Source organism: Scyliorhinus torazame, chromosome 1 (genome assembly GCF_047496885.1).
Source record: "Scyliorhinus torazame isolate Kashiwa2021f chromosome 1, sScyTor2.1, whole genome shotgun sequence".
NCBI classification, from domain to species: Eukaryota; Metazoa; Chordata; class Chondrichthyes; order Carcharhiniformes; family Scyliorhinidae; genus Scyliorhinus; species Scyliorhinus torazame.
Window position 1 is genome coordinate 34,333,419 of NC_092707.1, and position 21,546 is coordinate 34,354,964.

Consider the following 21,546-nt stretch of genomic DNA (forward strand, 5'->3'; position numbering starts at 1 on the left):
TTTTCATTGGTCAAATGTAACTCACACTCATGTCTCTTCTGTCAGGGGCCAGCACGGTAGCATTGTGGATAGCACAATTGCTTCACAGCTCCAGGGTCCCAGGTTCGATTCCGGCTTGGGTCACTGTCTGTGCGGAGTCTGCACATCCTCCCCGTGTGCGCGTGGGTTTCCTCCCACAGTCCAAAGATGTGCAGGTTAGGTGGATTGGCCATGAAAAATTGCCCTTGGTGTCCAAAATTGCCCTTAGTGTTGGGTGGGGTTACTGGGGATAGGGTGGAGGTGTGGACTTGGGTAGGGTGCTCTTTCCAAGAGCCGGTGCAGACTCGATGGGCCGAATGGCCTCCTTCTGCACTGTAAATTCTATGTCTGTAAATGTCTACATCCTTTTAACTTAACAAGGGAGCAGGTGTGCCAATCGATGTGGAGCTCCTGTGTTCTGAAATATTGTTTTCCTTTTCTCATTTCTGGCCTTGCTCTTCACTTTTTTTTTTTAAACAGGATGTGCTTTAAAATAACAGGTTTAAGGTAAGAATCCACCACCTGAGTTTTTATTGCTTCCTCCTGTTCTCATTTTGTTCCTGTCTGCCTATGTAAAGTTAACTCGTGCCCCTGCTTGTCCATGTCTTATGGTTACAAAGTCATGATGATGAATCTTATTAGTCTGGATCTTATTAGTCTGGGTCTTAGATGAAGTGATCCTTGGTCAGGGCTGATGGACACTGCTGGAGGCAAGGCTGTTGGTAGACTTGACCTCTTGACCATTCTATTATTTACAGTATGAGGCTTCAAATAGAACTATTTCCTCGCCTACTCTGTTGTCATGTCCATCACTGATATAGACTGTCTATTTACACATTTAACATTACCCCTTTACACCACATCTCCGTATGAAGTCACCAGACATTATCCTGCAGTGAAGATGGGTGGGCAAACAGAGGTGAGCTTGTTTGGCTTATTCTCCCCCACCACTCTTTTAAAAATAAAGCAGCTCATAAACCCTGCCCCCCCCCCCCCCTCCTCCGAGTCAATCCAAAAATTAATGATTTTAATGTGACCTTATGGCTTTTAAAAAATTTAATTTCTGAAATATAAAGCATCACGAGTCCAAAAAAGCATCTTCAACTTATTTTAAATTTAGAAATAAAGTTTATTGTACCTTCAATCTGCATCGTAATTCCAGTCATAACTATATCAATTTAGTAGAATTTCAGTCATCATGCAGTGGTGTGTAATAACCACTTATGCAGTGAGTATATTCTTACTGAAAAGTTACTTTGGTTCGTTCCTGGCTCTGGGTCACTTTCCGTGTGGAGTTTGCACATTCTCCCCGTATTTGCGTGGGTTTCGCTCCCACAACCCAAAGATGTGCAGGGTAGGTGGATTGCCCCTTAATTGGAAAAAATAAATTGGGTACTCTAAATTTATAAAAAAGGGTTGTGTGAGAACCAAAGGAACAAAGCATGTGTTCTGGCCTTTCAGCTCAAAGCCAAGGTAGTTCATTGAAGCCTGAAAATTATCAGAGGAACACTGATGTGCACCCACAGAGTTTGGAAACCTTGCTTTATGCCCTTGAGTACCGCAGTCTCAATGGTATTGCAATGGAAAATGTTACACATTATGGTGCAAATGGTGGCACTAAGCCACTCCTGCAAATCCTGGCCCTCGTCTACAGTGACTTCAAAATCCCAGATGAAAAGATAGCCAGCTCTGCAGAGATGACCAGATGTCCCCTGTTTCTGTCCTGATTTTACTCCAAGATCTAACTGAATTAGAAAGTTGGTGTTCCCCATAGTTATCCCAGTGTGTGTGTGTGTGGCTCTTGGATGCTGCGTAGGACTGGCTTCCGGTCAGTATTTGGGTGGGCGATGTTGTGGAATTACCATGTCCATTCTGCTCTGCTCAGTCATTGTAAAGTTCAGCAACAACACATGCTTTTCCACTGCTTTAGTGCTATTCCTTTCCTTCTGCTGTTGTGTATTACAGTTAATACAGACTTTATGAATGAAAGCTGTAGGTTAATGAATACATGTATTCACTGAGGCTAAAAAGTGGCTATAATCTCTCAACAGGCCCTTTAAAGGGTTGGAGTAATGGCCAGCTGATTCATCACATTGGAATTTTGCATGCTGGAGTATGATTGCTTCTGAGAACGCAGGAGTGGAGTCTGTGTATCAACATCACGACGGGCCTTTTGTCTCATGCATCGGAGTGTTCTCTGTGTCCAACCATACACTATGCAGTTCAGCAGCCCCTGAGATGCAGCCGTGAATGCCTGCAGAAAAAAATAGAACAGCTTGGTTTGTAAAAATTAATTTAAGGTGCTTTTGTTTTATTTTTCTGTGTAGGAGAGTCACCGTCAATTTCTCCCCCCTTCTGGTTTTGTATTAGTTGCTTGGTCCCACATTTCCACTGTCAATACTGCGCGACAGCCTCTAGGGAGGTGGGCAACAGTCATCCTGCAAAGTGATAACCCCATGAAAATTCTTAAGATTTATCTATAATCTTCCTGCTTGCAGAGACTCAAATAGGAACAGCGCAGAATGGGTAGAACTGAACCTGCAGCTGTGAGACATCACCCAATTGTGAAGCCTCACTCTATCACCCGTTTCTGAGACACTTGGAATATAAAAAATTTCAATCCGAGATATACCTCCCTACATTACAACAGTGACTACTTTTCAAAAGTAATTTATTGGTGGTCAATTATTTTGGGAATTGTGAAAAGCACTTTATAAATAAGTTCTTTCTGTGCCACATCAAAAACTTTGTACAAAATAGTGGAGATGCATTAAAGAACATAAGAAGCAGGAGTAGGCCATCTGGCCCCTCGAGCCTGCTCCACCATTCAATGAGATCATGGCTGAATCTTTTGTGGACTCAGCTCCACTTTCCAGCCCGAACACCATAACCCTTAATCCCTTTATTCTTCAAAAAAACTATCTATCTTTATCTTAAAAACATTTAATGAAGGAGCCTCAACTGCTTCACTGGGCAAGGAATTCCATAGATTCATAACCCTTTGGGTGAGGAAGTTCCTCCTAAACTCAGTCCTAAATCTACTTCCCCTTATTTTGAGGCTATGTCCCCTAGTTCTGCTTTCACCCGCCAGTGGAAGCAACCTGCCTGCATCTATCCTATCTATGCCCTTCATAATTTTTATATGTTTCTATAAGATCCTCCCTCATCCTTCTAAATTCCAACGAGTACAGTCCCAGTCTACTCAACCTCTCCTCGTAATCCAACCCCTTCAGCTCTGGGATTAACCTAGTGACTCTCCTCTGCACACCCTCCAGTGCCAGTACGTCCTCACCCAGGAGACCAGAAATGAACACAATATTCCAGGTGTAGCCTCACTAACACCTTATACAATTGCAGCATAACCTCCCTAGTCTTAAACTCCATCCCTCTGGCAATGAAGGACAGAATTCCATTTGCCTTCTTAATCACCTGTAAACCAACTTTTTATGACTCATGCACTAGCACACCCAGGTGTCTCTGCACACCAGCATTTTTAAATATTTTATTTAAATAATAATCCCTTTTGCTGTTATTCCTACCAAAATGGATAACCTCACATTTGTCAACATTGTATTCCATCTGCCAGACCCTAGGCCATTCACTTAACCTATCCAAATCCCTCTGCAGACTTCCAGTATCCTCTGCACTTTTTGCTTTTAAAGGGTGGGAGAAATATTTTGGAATGGTCACAGATCAAGGAACAAGTATCGCACAGAATGGAAACCATGTGGCACTAACTAGTGTAAAGAGTGAGTAAATAACGCACAGAATTGTGGATTGCTCCAAATTAAATTTTTCCTGGAGGGGAGAAAAATTAGGAGGATTTCCTGAGGTTCCAAGTAAAACCCTCCCTTTACAGGAGCACAATGAAACATTCGTATTCTACATGTATTTCATATTTCAAAAATAGAAGATTGATTCAAGAGGGAGGACTTTTACCCTGGTACAGGTCCATTGTTGAACTGGTGCAGGATCAATATTGCCAGTACCTGGCCAAAGGGATGAGTTCTCCTGCTTCAGTATAGACATTGAATGTTGGCAGATGTGATGGAATCCATGAATTCAAAGCTTATATATTTTGAAATGAACCCTAACTGAAAAGGGAAACTGAGAATGGAAGCTGGGGAGGCTTAAACTGGTTGAAATGTTTCATACCAAGCCATCGGAGCTCATGAGACGATGATCCCAGTAGTGCAGTACAGGCAGGCTGAAAAAGACAGACTAGATGCAGAAGCCGAGAAGCAAATACACAAATGCTGCAGCTGTTTTTGTTACTTGAAGGTAATATTGGTCGATCTATGTCATCCAGACCATCATAAGCAGAGTTGAGATTCTGCAGAAGTGTAGCATTTTTTTGCTGAAGTCTGTGTCTGGCACTTGGGTTTGTTGTGTGCTGCTGACGCTGGAATCAGGTAAAATCCTGAGCAGAAAGGAGCTAAAATTCTTTGACGAAGGTAGAATTTTGAAGGACTTCATGACTGGGATTAATGATATAATAATCTTTGTCAAAAGTAGGCTTACATTAACATTACAATGAAGTTACTGTGAAAAGCCCCTAGTCACCACATTCTGGCACCTGTTCGGGGACACAGAGGGAGAATTCAGAATGTCCAATTCACCTCACCTAACAGCACGTCTTTCGGGACTTGGGAGGAAACCGGAGCACTCGGAGGAAACCCACGCAGACACGGGGAGAACGTGTAGATTCCACATAGGCAGTGACCCAAGCTGGGAATCGAACTTGGGACCCCGGAGCTGTGATGCAACAGTGCTAACCACTGTACTAGCGTGCCATATATATGCCGAGTGGACTGCCGTGCCAATTTGTAAGCTCTTGTCTTGTTTGTAGCTGTTATTTAATTGGCTTTATTTGTTTCTTAATTCATGTTTAACTTGCGTTGGCTCAGAAATTTAGGATATAGGTTATTTTGCTTTCTGAAGTCAATGACCAGCTCTTTAGTTTTGCTGGCACTGAGGGAGAGATTGTTGTCGCTGCACCACTCCACTAGGTTCTCTATCTCCCGCCTGTATTCTGACTCGTCGTTATTCGAGATCCAGCCCACTATGATCGTATCGTCAGCAAACTTGTAGATGGAGTTGGAACCAAATTTTGCCAGGCAGTCGTGTGTGTACAGGGAATATAGTAGGGGGCTAAGTACGCACCCTTGCGGGGCCCCAGTATTGAGGACTATTGTAGAGGTGGTGGTGTTGTTTATTCGTCCTGATTGTGGTCTGTGGGTTAGAAAGTCAAGGATCCAGTTGCAGAGTGAGGAGCCAAGTCCTAGGGTTTGGAGCTTTGATATGAGCTTGGCTGGGATTATGGTGTTGAAGGCAGAGCTGTAGTCAATAAATAGGAGTCTGATGTAGGACTCTTTGTTGTCGAGATGCTCTAGGGATGAGTGTAGGTCCAGGGAGAAGGCGTCTGCTGTGGACCGTTTGCGGCGGTATGCGAGCTGCAGTGGATCAAGGCGTTCTGTGAGTTCTTTAAGACAGTCCAGAGTGATTCTCCTACCTGCAGGGGCTAGCAGTGCTCTTCTTAGCTCTGGCTGCGGATACGGGACGCTGCATTTCCAGTCAGGAGTCCGTGCATGCGCAAGGGGGCGGCCACCCCGTGCGCCGTGGCGGACTCACACTGCTGATTATGATGAACGAAGTAGGTCCCCCTGAGATCGCACGCGCCTGTGGATCGGTGCAACCCGGTCACTTGCCTGGCCGTCAGTGAGGCCCCCCCCCCCCCCCAGGGCAGCCGTGGACTGAGTCTGCAGCCGCCACCGGCCATTCCAAAGCGTGGTTAGAATCACGTCGTCGAGAACTCGGTCAGTTTTCCTGGGAGAATCGCCGTGGGGGCCTGTGTCAATGGACCGTAGACCACGCGTGTGATTCGCGGCGATTCCTGCAGGGAGCGGAGAATCGCGGGAGCAGCGTCGGACCGGATTCCGTCATTGGCACCCATTCTCTGCCCCTGTGCCGATCGCGATTTAGGTGCGGAGGCTGAGAAGCACATTGTGTCTGAAAATATTCCTGCTCAGATGTGATGCACCTTATATTTGAATAGTTTGCTAGCAGGCATTGTCTAGATTTCACATGGAGGATAGCCATTTTTATAAGGTTCCATGTAGTTCCTAGCACCTACTGAACAATACTGAGTTATGTATGTCACTGCTCTTTGGGGGGGGGGATTCCTCCCGACTGGAATACATCTAGCCAGATCGTATTACAATAATTCTAAGGCACTCAGCCAGTCTGTTTAAGAGAGAAAACTTGAGAAAATAATGTCACAAAAGGTCTGCCCCTCTCCCAAATGTTGTTTTGAAAATTCACCTGTAAGATATAGAGTACAGCATAAAGAGCCGGCATGTTCATTGGGTTCAACAGTTTAACCATCGCCAGAATGGTCGCTAAAGGTAAAAAAAAATCATAAATGGGGGTCAAAAGGGTTAGGTTTTTACTTACATCAACAGTACAGGGCATTGTTTACACTTGTACCACATGCATAATCACACATCTATTTCATGTATAACCGTTAGGTGGAGAGGCTCTTCTAGACTCGGTACATGAAAAAATAGTATTGTTTGATAAATAACTATCACCTCGAGAATCCCTGGCAGAACCTTTCCCTCTGCATTTGTTGATGAGACAAGGATTCACAGGATAGAGTTGTCTCATGGTCCTACAATTGTACTGTCCCACAGTCTCCCTTCTCTCTCTATTCTCACCGTGTTTAAGCCAAAATTAATTGCATCAACTTTTCCTTTAATATTCTTTTCCAGAATCTCAACACTGTGGATCTTACCTTGCACTGAAAATTTCAGGATTTTAAAACCTAAACTTGTGGTTACCACATAATTATTTCATGATTTAGCCTGATTTGTCATTTGCTCTTTCCAACTTTGGTCGTGCCCTACCTCAATAGGCCTTGGCCCCTTACCTATGCTCCCAATACAAAACAGAAGTGAATTTTGTGTATAACATGGCTAACATACCATAAAAATAATGTTTTTCATTTCATGGAGGCTTATTACTGAGATAAATAGGAGCCCATCCATCACCGACTTGTCCTCCTGGTGACCCCCTACTGTGGGATGTGTATCATAGAATCTATACAGTGCGGAAGGAGGCCATTTGGCCCTTTGAGTCTGCACCAACCCGAGGGGCGGCGCAGTGGTTAGCACTGCTGCCTCACGCCGCTGGGAACCTGTTTCAATCCGGACCCCGGGTCACTGTCCGTGTGGAGTTTGCACATTCTCCCTGTGTTTGCGTGGGTCTCGCCCCCACAACCCAAAGATGTGCTGGTAGGTGGATTGGCCCCTTAATTGGAAAAAAAGAATTGGGCACTATAAATTTTTTTTTATTTTTTATTTTTTTTAAAAGCAGTCAACACCGACCCTCCAAAAGAGCACCCTACCTAGGACCAATCCCCCACCCTATCCCCGTAACCCCACTTAGGGGCAATTTAGCATATCCAATCCAGCTAACCTGCACGTCTTTGGGCTGTGGGAGGAAACTGGAGCACCCGGAAGAAACCCACGCAGACACGGGGAAAATGTGCAAACTCCATACAGATAATGACCTGAGAGCTGAATTGAACCCAGGTCCCTGGCACTGGAGCTATTTAATTTCTGCCACCACGCATAGATACTGGCATTGAGGCACATGATTCATGCGGTGACCTCGGGCACACATTAAATTGCTGAGTCATGGAGCAACCTATTTGATCCATCATCACACCCACTTAGGGACCAACCATGTAGTCCTACTAACCTGGTCCCCAACAGAATAAAAAAGCTGTGGGATAGAGAAAGACCCTCCGTTCAATCACGTTAATCTTTGCCCACTGCTGGTCTCCGAGAAATCCAGTCAGAGTCACCAGTTTCTTGTAGAGGACCCGGGTCTTAATTAGGAGAATCTGCAGAGAGGAATGGAAAAGTTTCAACTTCAAAGTAATTAATCTTCAGCCAATCGATCAGTGATACGGACAAAGTTTTCTGAGTACTATATTATTTTAGTCAAGCAAACAGGCCAAAGCCTGTTCTAATTTAATTCAATTATTACAGCTGGTAACAGCAGGCCTTCTGGTTTTAAGGATCCATTGTCCTGGTGGCTGGGTTAGATCATCAAACCTCCAGACCCAGTGTACAAATCATTTCCAGATGAGATAAGAAACTTATGTTTGGTATGGTGCTGCGGATAACAAATTCGAGTTGGGGATACTTATGTGAGACATGTATGTAAGCCAAGGGAAGCCAAGAATGCCAGTCAGGCAGAGTTCTCAGGGCAATTCACAATACCATTAATAAGAGAAAGATCAGCCACTTGTGTGTCCCGGGCACAGATGGGTATTGAGTTCATATTATTTACACCTATGTACATTGAGCATTGCTTGAGTCAATGACACTATATAGAGTCCAGTGATGAACTCTTCCATTAATCAATACCAAATGTGCAAATAGAAGGCTATTCGGCCGACAAAACAATAATAGGACAGGTGACCAAAAGCTTGGACAAAGTTAGGTGTTAAGGAACAACTTGAAAAGAAACGTGAGATGGAGGTGGAGCAGTTATGAGAGGGAATTCCAGAGCTTAGAGATGAGGCAGCCATCCACGGTGGAAAAATATACTCCAAACGGCCTGTCTCGATCGCCAGTCTGTGTTGCTTCAGGTTATTTTCACCGTGGCAGCACTTGGTCTCAATAGACTTCAGTAAAAGGAGATAAAGAACCAGGTAGACTGACTTTCTGAAAATGTGCATGGAAGGACAAGGTCAAGCTCAGTTGCATAGGCTAGAAATAGGAAGATAGAACAGCTAAACAAGTGGCTACACAGCTGGTGTAGGAGGGAGGGTTTCCGTTATCTGGATGACTGGGAGCTCTTCCGGGGCAGGTGTGACCTGTATAAGAAGGACAGGTTGCATCTAAACTGGCGAGGCATAAATATCCTGGCCGCGAGGTTTGCTAGTGTCACACGGGAGGGTTTAAATTAGTATGGCGGGGGGGGGGGGGTGGGCACCGGAGCAATAGGTCAGAAGGTGAAAGCTTTGAGGGAGAACTAGGGAATAGGGCCAGTACGGCTCTGAGGCAGAGCAGACAGGGAGATGTTGCTGAACACAGCAGGTCTGGTGGCCTGAAGTGCATATGTTTTAATGCAAGAAGTATTACGGGTAAAGCAGATGAACTTAGAGCTTGGATTAGTACTTGGAACTATGATGTTGTTGCCATTACAGAGACCTGGTTGAGGGAAGGACAGGACTGGCAGCTAAACATTCCAGGATTTAGATGTTTCATGCGGGATAGAGGGGGATGTAAAAGGGGTGGCGGAGTTGCGCTACTGGTTAGGGAGAATATCACAGCTATGCTACGGGAGGACACCTCGGAGGGCAGTGAGGCTATATGGGTAGAGATCAGGAATAAGAAGGGTGCAGTCACAATGTTGGTGGTTTACTACAGGCCTCCCAACAGTCAGCGGGAGTTAGAGGAGCAGATAGGTAGACAGATTTTGGAAAAGAGTAAAAACAGCAGGGCTGTTGTGATGGGAGACTTCATCTACCCCAATATTGACTGGGTCTCACTTAGTGCTAGGGGCTTAAATGGGGCAGAGTTTGTAAAGAGCATCCAGGAGGGCTTCTTAAAACAATATGTAGACAGTCCAACTAGGGAAGGGAAGTCTGGACCTGGTATTGGGGAATGGGCCCAGCCAGGTGGTAGAAGTTTCAGTAGGGGAGCATTTCAGGAACAATGACCACAATTCAGTGAGTTTTAAAGTGCTGGTGGACAAGGATAAGAGTGGTCCGAGGGTGAATGTGCTAAATTGGGGGAAGGCTAATTATAACAATATTAGGCGGGAACTGAAGAATCTAGATTGAGGGTGGATTTTGAGGGTAAATCAACATCTGACATGTGGGAGGCTTTCAAGTGTCAGTTGAAAGGAATTCAAGACCGGCATGTTCCTGTGAGGAAGAAGGATAAATACGGCAAATTTCGGGAACCTTGGATAACGAGGGATATTGTAGGCCTCGTCAAAAAGAAAAAGGAGACATTTGTCAGGGCTAGAAGGCTGGGAACAGACGAAGCCTGTGTGGAATATAAGGAAAGTAGGAAGGAACTTAAGTAAGGAGTCAGGAGGGCTAGAAGGGGTCATGAAAAGACATTGGCAAATAGGGTTAAAGAAAATCTCAAGGCTTTTTACACATACATAAAAAGCATGAGGGCAGCCAGGGAAAGGGTTGGCCCACTGAAGGATAGGCAAGGGAATCTATGTGTGGAGCCAGAGGAAATGGGCGAGGTACTAAATGAATACTTTGCATCAGTATTCACCAAAGAGAAGGAATTGGTGGATGTTCAGACTGGAGAAGGGTGTGTAGATAGCCTGGGTCACATTGAGATCCAAAAAGACAAGGTGTTGGGCGTCTTGAAAAATATTACGGTAGATAAGTCCCCAGGGCCAGATGGGATCTACCCCAGAATACTGAAGGAGGCTAGAGAGGAAATTGCTGAGGCCTTGACAGAAATTTTTGGATCCTCACTGTCTTCAGGTGATGTCCCGGAGGACTGGAGAATAGTCAATGTTGTTCCTTTGTTTAAGAACGGTAGCAAGGATAATCCAGGGAACTACAGGCCGGTGAGCCTTACGTCAGTGGTAGCGAAATTACTGGAGAGAATTCTTCGAGACAGGATCTACTCCCATTTGGAATCAAATGTACGTATTAGTGAGAGGCAGCATGGTTTTGTGAAGGGGAGGTCGTGTCTCACTAACTTGATAAGAGTTTTTCGAAGAGGTCACAAAGATGATTGATGAAGGTAGGGCAGTGGATGTTGTCTATATGGACTTCAGTAAGGCCTTTGACAAGGTCCCTCGTGGTAGACTGGTACAAAAGGTGACGTCACATGGGATCATGGGTGAGCTGGCAAGGTGGATACAGAACTAGTTAGGTCATAGAAGGCAGAGAGTAGCAATGGAAGGGTGCTTTTCTAATTGGAGGGCTGTGACTAGTGGTGTTCCGCAGGGATCAGTGCTGGGACCTTTGTTGTTTGTAGTATATATAAATGATTTGGAGGAAAATGTAACTGGTCTGATTCGTAACTTTGCAGACGACACAAAGGTTGGTGGAATTGTGGATAGCGATGAGGACTGTCAGAGATTACAGCAGGATTTAGATCGTTTGGAGACTTGGGCGGAGATGGCAGATGGAGTTTAATCCGGACAAATGTGAGGTAATGCATTTGGAATGTCTGATGCAGTTAGGGAATATACAGTGAATGGTAGAACCCTCAAGAGTATTGAAAGTCAGAGAGATCTAGGTGTACAGGTCCAGAGGTCACGGAAAGGGGCAACACAGGTGGAGAAGGTAGTCAAGAAGGAATACGGCATGCTTGCCTTCATTGGCCGGGGCATTGAGTATAAGAGTTGGCATGCTGCAGTTGTATAGAACCTTAGTTAGGCCACACTTGAAGTATAGTGTTCAATTCTGGTCTACACACTGCCAGAAGGATGTGGAGGCTTTAGAGAGGGTGCAGAAGAGATTTACCAGTATGTTGCCTGGTATGGAGGGCATTAGCTATGAGGAGCAATTGAATAAACTTGGTTTGTTCTCACTGGAAGAACGAGGTTGAGGGGCGACCTGATAGAGGTCTACAAAATTATGACAGAGTGGATAGTCAGAGGCTTTTCCCCAGGATAGAGGGGTCAATTACCAGGTGGCATAGGTTTAAGGTGCGAGGGGCAAGGTTTAGAGTAGATATACGAGGCAAGTTTTTTTACATAGAGGGTAGTGGGTGCCTGGAACTTGCTGCCAGAGGAGGTGGTGGAAGCAGGGACGATAGGGACATTTAAGGGGCATCTTGACAAATACATGAATAGGATGGGAATAGAGGGTTACGGACCCAGGAAGTGTAGAAGATTGTAGTTTAGTTGGGCAGCATGGTCGGCACGGGCTTGGAGGGCCGAAGGGCCTGTTCTGGTGCTGTACTTAAGACTTTGTTCTTAAGTCACTCAGCATCCAGCCTCATATATGGTCAACCTGGGTAAAATCCAAAGGTGCTTATGGAATTGTATCTCAAGGGGTGAAAGTGTTTTCAAGGGGTGGTCAGGGTTGGTGGTGATGAGCCACGACAAAGAAAACACAGCATCAACCGAAATGATTGGCCACCATTCAGTCCAACTCCTGCTATGTATCAACGTCATAAATGTAACCCCATCATTTTCTATATTTAGAAAAGGGAACTATGCATTTAAACACAAAATCCACTCCCAAACAACATTTGCATTCCGCTCACGCAAATCTCTGCCCCCACCTACTGTAACGACCACAAGTTGCAGAAAGTTTAAATTTAATCAACAGAAAAATTCCCTCTTCAGAAAACTAAACTGAAGGAAGACTGGTTTGCAGCTTGTCGATTTTGCAGCATTGACTATGAGGGCTGTCCTGCGACGTGGTGTTCGCTGGGGCCCCAGTGTTGAGTAAGAAAATCCTGGGTTCAAATGGCACTCCAGAAATCTGGGCACAAAATATAGGCGGTCACTCCAGGGGCAGTAATAAGGTTCTCCCCATGCTTTATGTTTCAGGGCCCTACTCGATGTGGGCGCGTGTCTGGAGGACTGTAGAGGTAATCTGGGTAGTCACAGGCCGGCCGATGAGTTTAACATCGGTGGTAAGAAAAAATTTAGTGCCTTTCATAAAAAATGACATTACCATGTACCGAGATAAATTAGAAGCAGATAACATGGATTTCAAAAGGCATGAATTTGCTCGACAAACTTCATGGAATTCATTGAGGAGGTAACATCCATGGTAGATGGGAATAATGTAGTTTAGATGTTAAGAAACCCTTTGACAAGCCACCGCACAAAACAAACAATAATCTTGATTGTCACAAGTAGGCTTACATTGATATTGCAATGAAGTTACTGTGAAAAGCCCCGAGTCGCCACATTCCGGCGCCTGTTCGGGTACAGAGAGGGAGAATTCGGAATTCACAAATCCATAAAATGAGAAGATAAGGGCTGTGGAATTAAGGTGAGCATAGAAAACTGGATTAAAAATAGTTTAGAAGGGAGAAGGTTGGAAGTGAGTGCTGGTGTCTTACAGGATTCACTTCTGAGGCCATTGAATGATCGATGATTTGGTTCTAAGGAATCCTGTTGAAATTTGCAGATGATACCAACATAGGACGTATAATTAATTAATTAGAAGGCCAAAAGAAGCCAAGAAATGCAGATAAGATGGAGGAAGGAGCTAAGTGGCAGTGGGAGTCTTTTTAATTATAAATTTAGAGTACCCAATTATTTTTTTCCAATTAAGGGGCAATTTAGTGTGGCCAATCCACCTAACCTGCAAATCTTTTGGTTGTGGGGATGAAACCCACGCAAACACGGGGAAAATGTGCAAACTCCACACAGACAGTGACATCAATGGCAGTAAATGTGTGGTGATGAATGATGGTGGAAAATTAACAACAGCAAGTATATTCTGAATGGAAGTAAGTTCTAAGGAAAATAAAAGGGATCTGGGTTTGAGGGATCTTAGGGCAGCATGGTAGCACAGTGATTAGCACTGTGGCTTCACAGCTCCAGGGTCCCAGGTTCGATTCCCCGTTGGGTCACTGTCTGTGCGGAGTCTGCACGTTCTCCCCGTGTCTGCGTGGGTTTCCTCCGGATGCTCCGGTTCCCACAGTCCAAAGACGTGCAGGTTAGGTGGATTGGCCATGCTAAATTGCCCTTTGTGTCCAAAAAGGTTAGGAGGGGTTATTGGGTTACAGGGATAGGGTGGAAGTGAGGGCTTAAGTGGGTTGGAGCAGACTCGATGGGCCGATTGGCCTCCTTCTGCACTGTATGTTCTATGTTTCCAGGACATTGAGTGCAACACCACAGGTTATTAAGTCTGTAAAAAGAATTACTGGAAATCTAAGAAGTCTGGAATATAATTCCGAAGAGATAACGATGAGCATAAACAAAACTTTAAGAGTTAGAGTATTGAATTTGATAGAGGTTGAATTGTAAGTTCTGCAGCTGCGTTAATCACTTCCAGCGTTAATGGTTGAGACAGAAACCATGGGCACGATTTACTGGCTTCATCGCACTTGACTTAGTGATGCAGCGAGGCCATTGAATCTTGTGAGAGGCCTCTTGAAGGACTTGTGCAATTCATCCGAACCTCGCGAGACAGCACGAGTCGTATGGCTCATTTAAATATCTCTGCGCCGGATTCTCCCAATGCCCGGGAACTAACGCCCCCCTCTAGCGAGGCCTGGACTAGGTGCCGTTTAGCATTGGTCCACACAAACGTGGACCAGTTGTAACTGCACCTGGGGGGTTTCCCAGGCTATTGGAGAACCCTGGGAGGTTGGGGACAGGGCGGGGTGGCTCCCTAGCTCTCCCTCTGGCACCTTTGCACTGCCACCATATCACTGCCAGGATGCTCAGATGGTGGTGCCAGGGTGGCATTACCAAGGGTTGGAGCCTGTGGGGCCTTGCCCACGAAAGGAGGGAGTGAAAGGGATGTTATGAAGGGTGGGGAGGTTAAAGGGTGGGTATGAAGGGGCCTCAAAGGTTGGGAAGGTTAAGGGTGGGGGCCCTGAAAGAGAGGGGCCTGAATGGGGTTGAAAAAAGGGGACCCAAGGGGGTGGTGGAGTGGCCTCAAAGGGTGGGGAGGGGGGCTGCCCTCAGTGACCCCATAGTGGGGTGTCCTCCCTTGAGGGGTGTGGGGGGTGGGATAATGCCTATGTGTTCGTGGGGTGACATTGCCCGTGGGTGCAGGGGCCCTCAATCTCACGTAAGAAATCGGGGCACCCTTTGATCTTGGAGGAGCCACATTTCTAAGTGTGGACTTGACCGGGGAGAAACTCCCCAAGGCCCAAAAACATGACTAATAGTGGTTGAATAACGGTGTGGCTCTCACCCAAAAAGCTGGCGAGAAACACCCAGCCAAACTCACGCAAAATGACACTTAGGGCAGAATTCAACCAACAAATTTGTTCAAGATTGGATGGGACAGGTGGATGAAGGGAAAGGAGGTGAAGTGATATGGGAACAGGGCAGGATTACGTGCTCACGTGGAGGACAAACCCCGACCCTGACCGATGGGCGGAGTGGATCATGCCCACATTATAACTTGTGCGCAGTATAGGGGCAGAGTCATGGCATGAACCCAGCAAGGCATTCTGGGTAATGTCAGGAGGCAGTGGCAGCCAGTCACCTACCTCCAATCTCATCAGCTAATCAGTAATTAAAAATACATTTAAAATGGAGGAGCGGGAACTCTAACAAAGTAATTAAATATGTAATCCTTACCACAAGTCCAAGTAAAGTAAGACAGAAGGTAATGAGGAAGATGGTGGTTCGGTACAGGTACACACTATGACATGTGTACTCATGGACCTTAATATAGCTGCTGTTCAGTTCAGGCATTCCGGTGTGAAGGAGGAGGCAACTGTGGAGAAACAGAGAAGAGAACATCAACCGTTTGCTCCTCTAACCCATAACCCGTTCATAGGATGGAAAGCAGAGATGAGCGAAGAGAGCAAAAACAATTCCAGGTCAGGGGCAGCATGTGGCGCAGTGGTTAGCACTGGGACTACGGTGCTGAAGGTCCGGGTTCGAATCCCGGCCCTGGGTCACTGTCCGTGTGGAGTTTGCAGTCTCCCCGTGTCTGCGTGGGTTTCACCCCCACAACCCAAAGATGTGCAGCATGGTAGCACAGTGGTTAGCACTATGTCTTCACAGCGCCAGGGTCCCAGGTTTGATTCCCGCTTGGGTCACTGTCTGTGTGGAGTCTGCACGTTCCCCCCCGTGTGTGCGTGGGTCTCCTCCGGGTGCTCCGGTTTCCTCCCACAGTCCAAAGATGTGCAGGTTAGGCAGATTGGCCATGCCAAATTGCCTTTAGGTTAGATGGGGTTGCAGGGTTACGGGGATAGGGTGGAGGTGTGGGGTTAAGTAGGGTGCTCTTTCCAAGAGCTGGTGCAGACTTGATGGGCCAAATGGCCTCCTTCTGCACTGTAAATTCTATGATTCTACTGGCCACACTAAATTGCCCCTTAATTGGAAAAAAATTAATTGGGTACTCTAAATTTTTTTAAAAAGTTTTTAAAAAAACAATTGCAGATTGAGAATATTAACCAGTGAGTGAACAACCTGACGACTGAAGGCCACGTGATTACCTGGTACAGTATTGAGCCACCTCGGTTGAGATCAGTTAATTCAGATGAAAGATTGAACATACGGCATTTGTGCTCAGTAATCCACTGGTTCTCCAATTTGCCCAGACTAGTTTTTTTTAATAAGAGGTTCTTTAAAACTTGTTGTGCGGAGCGCTGGGAGGCAGGTTTGTGTGCGTTACTTCTCTCACAATACCTGGTTCACCTTCGAGGTCAAATCATAGTTGAGAGTTCATCCCAGTCAACTGGAGACAGAACAGCAGCTCCTAGCGATCAAACACCTGCCCTGAAGTCAGACAACAGCCCAGGTGTCAGATTCGGACTTGGGAGTTGGCCACCCGCCCAGGACTCAGTTACCTACCCGGAGATCTGTGCTGATGGCCAGAAAATGCACCAACCCCAACAACTTAAATTGAGATAGCACCTTTAACATAGTAAAATGTCACTAGGCATTTCACAGGGGCAAGTACCAAACAAAATTGGCACCAAGTTACATAAAGCAATATTATCTCAGGTGACAAAAGCTTAGTCAAAAAGGCATATTTTAAGAGCATTTTAATGGTGGAAAGTGTTAGGAAAACAAAGGTAGTTTTAAGATATTTATATTTGTATTGGTAAACATAAAAAAAAGATAATGTTTTCAGTGTGTTTAATTTAATGTTTCTGTCCCTGGAAGGGTAAAACCTATAGTTAGATTCATGCTTGAGAAAGGTGTTTGTATGTGTGGGGGTTGGTTAAGTTCCAACTGTGCTTAACGAGGGCTAAGGCGTGAAGGATGAATAGGCCAGCAGAGGTATAAGGGCATTGCTTAGAACCTGGGCCCTTGTAAATTATAGAAGCTTTTAAGTTTTAGTTCAACTAATTTGATTGCAGTTGGAGATAGGTAGAGAGAGAGAGAGGCAGCTCTCACAGCTCTGCTCGATTTGGTTGGTTCAGAAATCTAGAGAGGGAACTTCTCCCTCAGCTTTGCTAGAAGAAAACCCATACTATGGAGTAAACTAATGCAGAGATCTGAATAGCATCCAATTAAGGAAACTAGAGAAATTAAAAGTTTCCAAGACATCTGCGGTTAAAGGCACTAGAACGGAGAACTGTTTAGTAAAGACAGAAAGAGCTAAGAAGGCAGAAACGCCAGAAAGATATCTGAAGTGATTTTAAGGTTTGTGAGATTTTACTACAGCCTGTGGAGCATGAGTTAAAATAACTATGGAAATCGCTGGCTGGATCTCGAGAGTTTGTGTAAAAGCAGTTAAGACATCGGAAACTTAAATGGGGGTGGTGTCAAATCCTGAACAGGATTCGCTGTTAAACGTGAAGCAAATGCTTGGGTTAAAAGAGTAATTTGTATAACCTGGACTGGAATTTGGAATGCACATCACTAAGGGAAAACGTTATCATGAGAGAAGATTTAAAAGCGTGCCTTTTGAAGTTGAGTTTGGGAATTCGTGATCATCATCGGGGGTGATTCGGAGGAAAAACAAAGACACGGACTTGGGTTCAGAGCGATGTGCATCTGTTTGACCACAGTCATCATGTGTGCTTAAAGGGGACATTTTGTGTAAATGAGACCAGTCTGGCGATATGTTGGAGAAGGTCATGCACTAGGTAGCTCCCACCAAGGGACTTGTTTTTTTTGTCCTTTTGGCCCGGTTCCTCGGGGATTTTGGTTCATAAATTTGGCCAATCTAAAGGTTTAGTGAGCCTGTCGAGGGAATAATGTTGAGCATCTCAAATAAGATGGTGGGAAGAAAGTAGAAAGTGGAAATCCTTCGACAGACTTGGGAAGCCTGCGTGGCTCATTAGGAGGGAAAATGGCGGATACAACTCTAGCGGGTGCCGCCACTCCTATCACGGCAGATATGTTGATGGTGGTACTAGCCTCAGAGTTTGAGAAACAGTTTGGGAGGCACTTCAAGAATCAAGTGCAGGTGATGATAGAAACCTTCAGGGCAGCACGTTGGCGCTGTGGTTAGCACTGCTGCCTCATGGCGCCGAGGCTCTGGGCCACTGTCCGTGTGGAGTTTGCACATTCTCCGCGTGTTTGCGTGAGTTTCGCCCCCACAACCCAAAAAGATGTGCAGGGTAGGTGGATTGGCCGTACTAAATTGCCCCTTAATTGGAAAAAATGAATTTGGTACTCTAAATTTATGAAAAGATAAAAGAAAAAAAAAATTATCGAAACCTTCAAAAAGTTGGGTGAGGAGGCACTTGGTCCGATTCAGGAGAAGGCGGAGAGAACCTCGGAGGCATGGAGGGATGTTGAAGGGAGTGGAGGCAACTTTGTCGTGGTACAGCGATCAAATCGCCTCGTTGGTGGAGGAAAAAAGATCCTGAGGGCATGGGTTTGCTAGAAGGGATAGAGGACCCAAATCCCACTGAGTATTTTTCTCTGATTTTCTGGAAGCTGGGGGGGGTTGCGGTGTGGAGATATTCCCCTCCAAAGTTGGATAGGGCCCACCAAACTCTCCGGCAGAAGCTTTGGGCAAACGAATTGCCACGGGCCGTGGTTGTAAGATTCCACGGCTTCCGGGAGAAGGAGCAGGTCCTGAAATGAGCCAAAGAGAATTGAGACTTGAGATGGGAAGGGAGCACCATCTGGATATCAAGACGCCGGAGCAGAGCTGGTGAAGAAGCAGACAGCCTTTAATAAGCAAAGGCAGCTTTATACCAGATTGGAGTGAGGTTTGGGGTGGTGAACCCAGCGGGTTACCTATGGGCTGAAAGATCACTATTTTCATATGTCTGAGGAGGCGGGGGCCTCTGTTAAAGACACAGTCTTGGACTCAGTTAAAGGGCTCTGTGGGGATCTTTATAATTCTTGATGGGAAGGGTTTGTTTGGGATTTCTTGTATACTGTATATATTTGTTGTTATTCGGGGTTTGTATATATTGTTTAGGGGGCCAGTGTGGGCACGGGGTAATGGTTAAGGCTATAGCAATGGAAATACCTGGTCCCTGGTGGGTGTGATTTTGAGCATTGCAGGGATGTTTCTTTTGTTTTTTAATTATGTAACGGGGATGGGCTAGGGAGCCACTTTTCCCGTTGCTCATTAATATTCACCCCGAGTACGGGCTACCTTGCAAGCAGCAAGGTTTCAGCTAGTGAACGGGAGTGCGGTGGGAGGGAGGGGCTGCGGCCTATTGGACCTTTTTAGATGTGGTTCCTTGAGACTAGCCTGTTTGTTTGGTGGGGGGGATGGGCTTGGTTCTCTGGGAGGAGAAAAGCATGTTCAAAGAGAGAGGGGGGGGAGAAGAGTGTATAGGGGACTGGGATGGGGGTGGGGGGGGGGGGGGGGGGGGGTTAGTTCTCTGACAGTGACTAGGGCTTTTTCTTTGGGTGGGACAGCCACCTTGAGTGGGCCTTGGGCGTAAGTATTTGGTGTGGGTGTGGGATAATCTTTCGTGGTGCAAATGGCTGACTCCAGGTTGACGTGGGGGCTGAGATACCCCCGATGAGGTTGGTCACATAGAATTTACAGTGCAGAAGGAGGCCATTCGACCCATCAAGTCTGCACCGGCCATCGGAAAGAGCACCCTACCCAAGTCCACACCTCCACACCACTACCCTATTCCCGTAACCCAGTAACCCCGCCTAACCTTTTTTGGGCAATTTAGCATAGCCAATCCATCTAACCCACACATCTTTGGACTGTGGGAGGAAACCGGAGCACCCGGAGGAAACCCACGCACACACTGGGAGAACGTACAGACTCCGCACAGACAGTGACCCAAGCCAGGACTCGAACCTGGGACCCTGGAGCTGTGAAGCAATTGTGCTAACCACTGTGCTGCCTCATGGAACAAAAGGGGGTTGGGGACCCAGTGAAAAGGTAGAGTTTTTTCTCTCAAATGAAGAATTGAAGGGCCGATTGAGGTGCTTTTGCAGGAGACTCATTGTGTGTGAGGGACTAGACCAGACTTGACGGGGTGGGGGAGCCAGTCGGACTTCGACAGTATGGCCTGTGATGGGTGGCAATTTTAATAATAATAATATAATAATCTTTATTAGTGCCACAAGTAGGCTTACATTAACACTGCAATGAAGTTACGGTGAAAATCTCCTAGTCGCCACATTCCGGCATCTGGTTCGGGTACACCGAGGGAGAATTCAGAATGTCCAATTCACCTAACAAGCACATCTTTCCTCCCTGAGCTCGCCTTAGGACACCTGCATTATGGGTTTGGTTTTTAGAGGACAAGATCGTGGCAGACCTGGGCGGCAGGTATGTGATTGTTACTGAGGCATTGGCGGGTAAGTTGATAGTATTGGTAAATGTTTATGCCCCGAATTGGGCAATGTGGAATTTATTAAGGATGCTGTTAGTCACCATCCCGGATTTGGACACACACCCAGCTGATCCTGGGGGAGATTTAAAATGTGTGCTAGAACTGAAGTTAGACCGCTCTCGACCAAAACTTTTGGCTCCTTCGGGGATAGCGAAGGCGCTGTGAGCGTTTATGGAAGAGATGGGGGGGGGGGGGGCGGGGGGGGGGGGGGGGGGGCGGCGACACATGCATTCAGAGGATAAGTTATACTCCAGGACAGATTTACTTTTGATGGGCAAGTCTTTTCTTCCCGGGGTGAGGAAAGTAGAATATTCGGCTAAAGTCATTTCAGACCATGCTCCACACTCAGCGGACTTGGTTTTAGAGGTGGGCCCTGTTCATTGTCCGGTATGGAGGTTGGACATGGGGCTATTGATAGCTATGGGGTTTTGTGGGCGCATGTCTAAGGCTGAGTATGTAGAGTTTCAGACACCACTAGGTCCTGGGGAAGTATTAGCAGAAATAGGGCAGATGCAAACAGATGAGGCCTCAGGGCCGGATGGGTTTTGTTATTGAAAATATGGAAAGATGTGTCATTTGAAACATGGAAGTCTGGCAATATCTGGTCTGAGAGAAACCGGAGAGGATACAGGGAAATATCCCACAAAGGGTTAACAGCAGCTGCAAAGAGCAGGATTGTAAAATGCAGATAGCCTTGGTCAAGCAGGCTTAGCAAACAAGACAAACAGGATTTTGAATGAAGCCAAAAACAATGGCTCACACCTTCATTGAAAGTAACTAACTTAGTAAGCAACTGGAAAAGCATGGATGAGGTTCAGTTGAATTTGGTGACAATTCTAAGTGTGAAATTTTGCTAATACCAGGTAAATTAAAAAAACTGGAGACTATCAGTCTACGAGAAGCATAATTCAAAGCCAAAATCAAAGTCAAAATTATGAGCTGCGGACACAATTGGGAAAAAAACTATAGAAATGACAGGAACCAAACCAAAATTCACACCTCTTGAAGTCAAAGCATTTTGAACATCACAAAGGACACAATGTGATCAGATCTATGAGATGAAGTCATGTCAAAATGAATACTTAGTTGGATTAGA

General features: G+C 45.9%; 1 protein-coding gene across 1 annotated transcript in view; it reads right to left on the reverse strand.

The window, feature by feature from the left end:
• Window positions 1-1,123: 1,123 nt before the first annotated feature.
• The window catches only part of tmem116 (transmembrane protein 116), a 67,931-nt gene continuing 47,508 nt past the window's right edge, over window positions 1,124-21,546 (reverse strand). The window contains exons 8-11 of the mRNA XM_072485465.1: window positions 15,301-15,439; window positions 7,780-7,924; window positions 6,340-6,416; window positions 1,124-2,272 (exon numbers count right to left, since the gene is read on the reverse strand). Of these exons, the coding sequence (XP_072341566.1) occupies window positions 2,075-2,272; window positions 6,340-6,416; window positions 7,780-7,924; window positions 15,301-15,439 (559 nt within the window). The 3' untranslated portion in view covers window positions 1,124-2,074. The remainder of the gene's footprint in view (window positions 2,273-6,339; window positions 6,417-7,779; window positions 7,925-15,300; window positions 15,440-21,546) is intronic.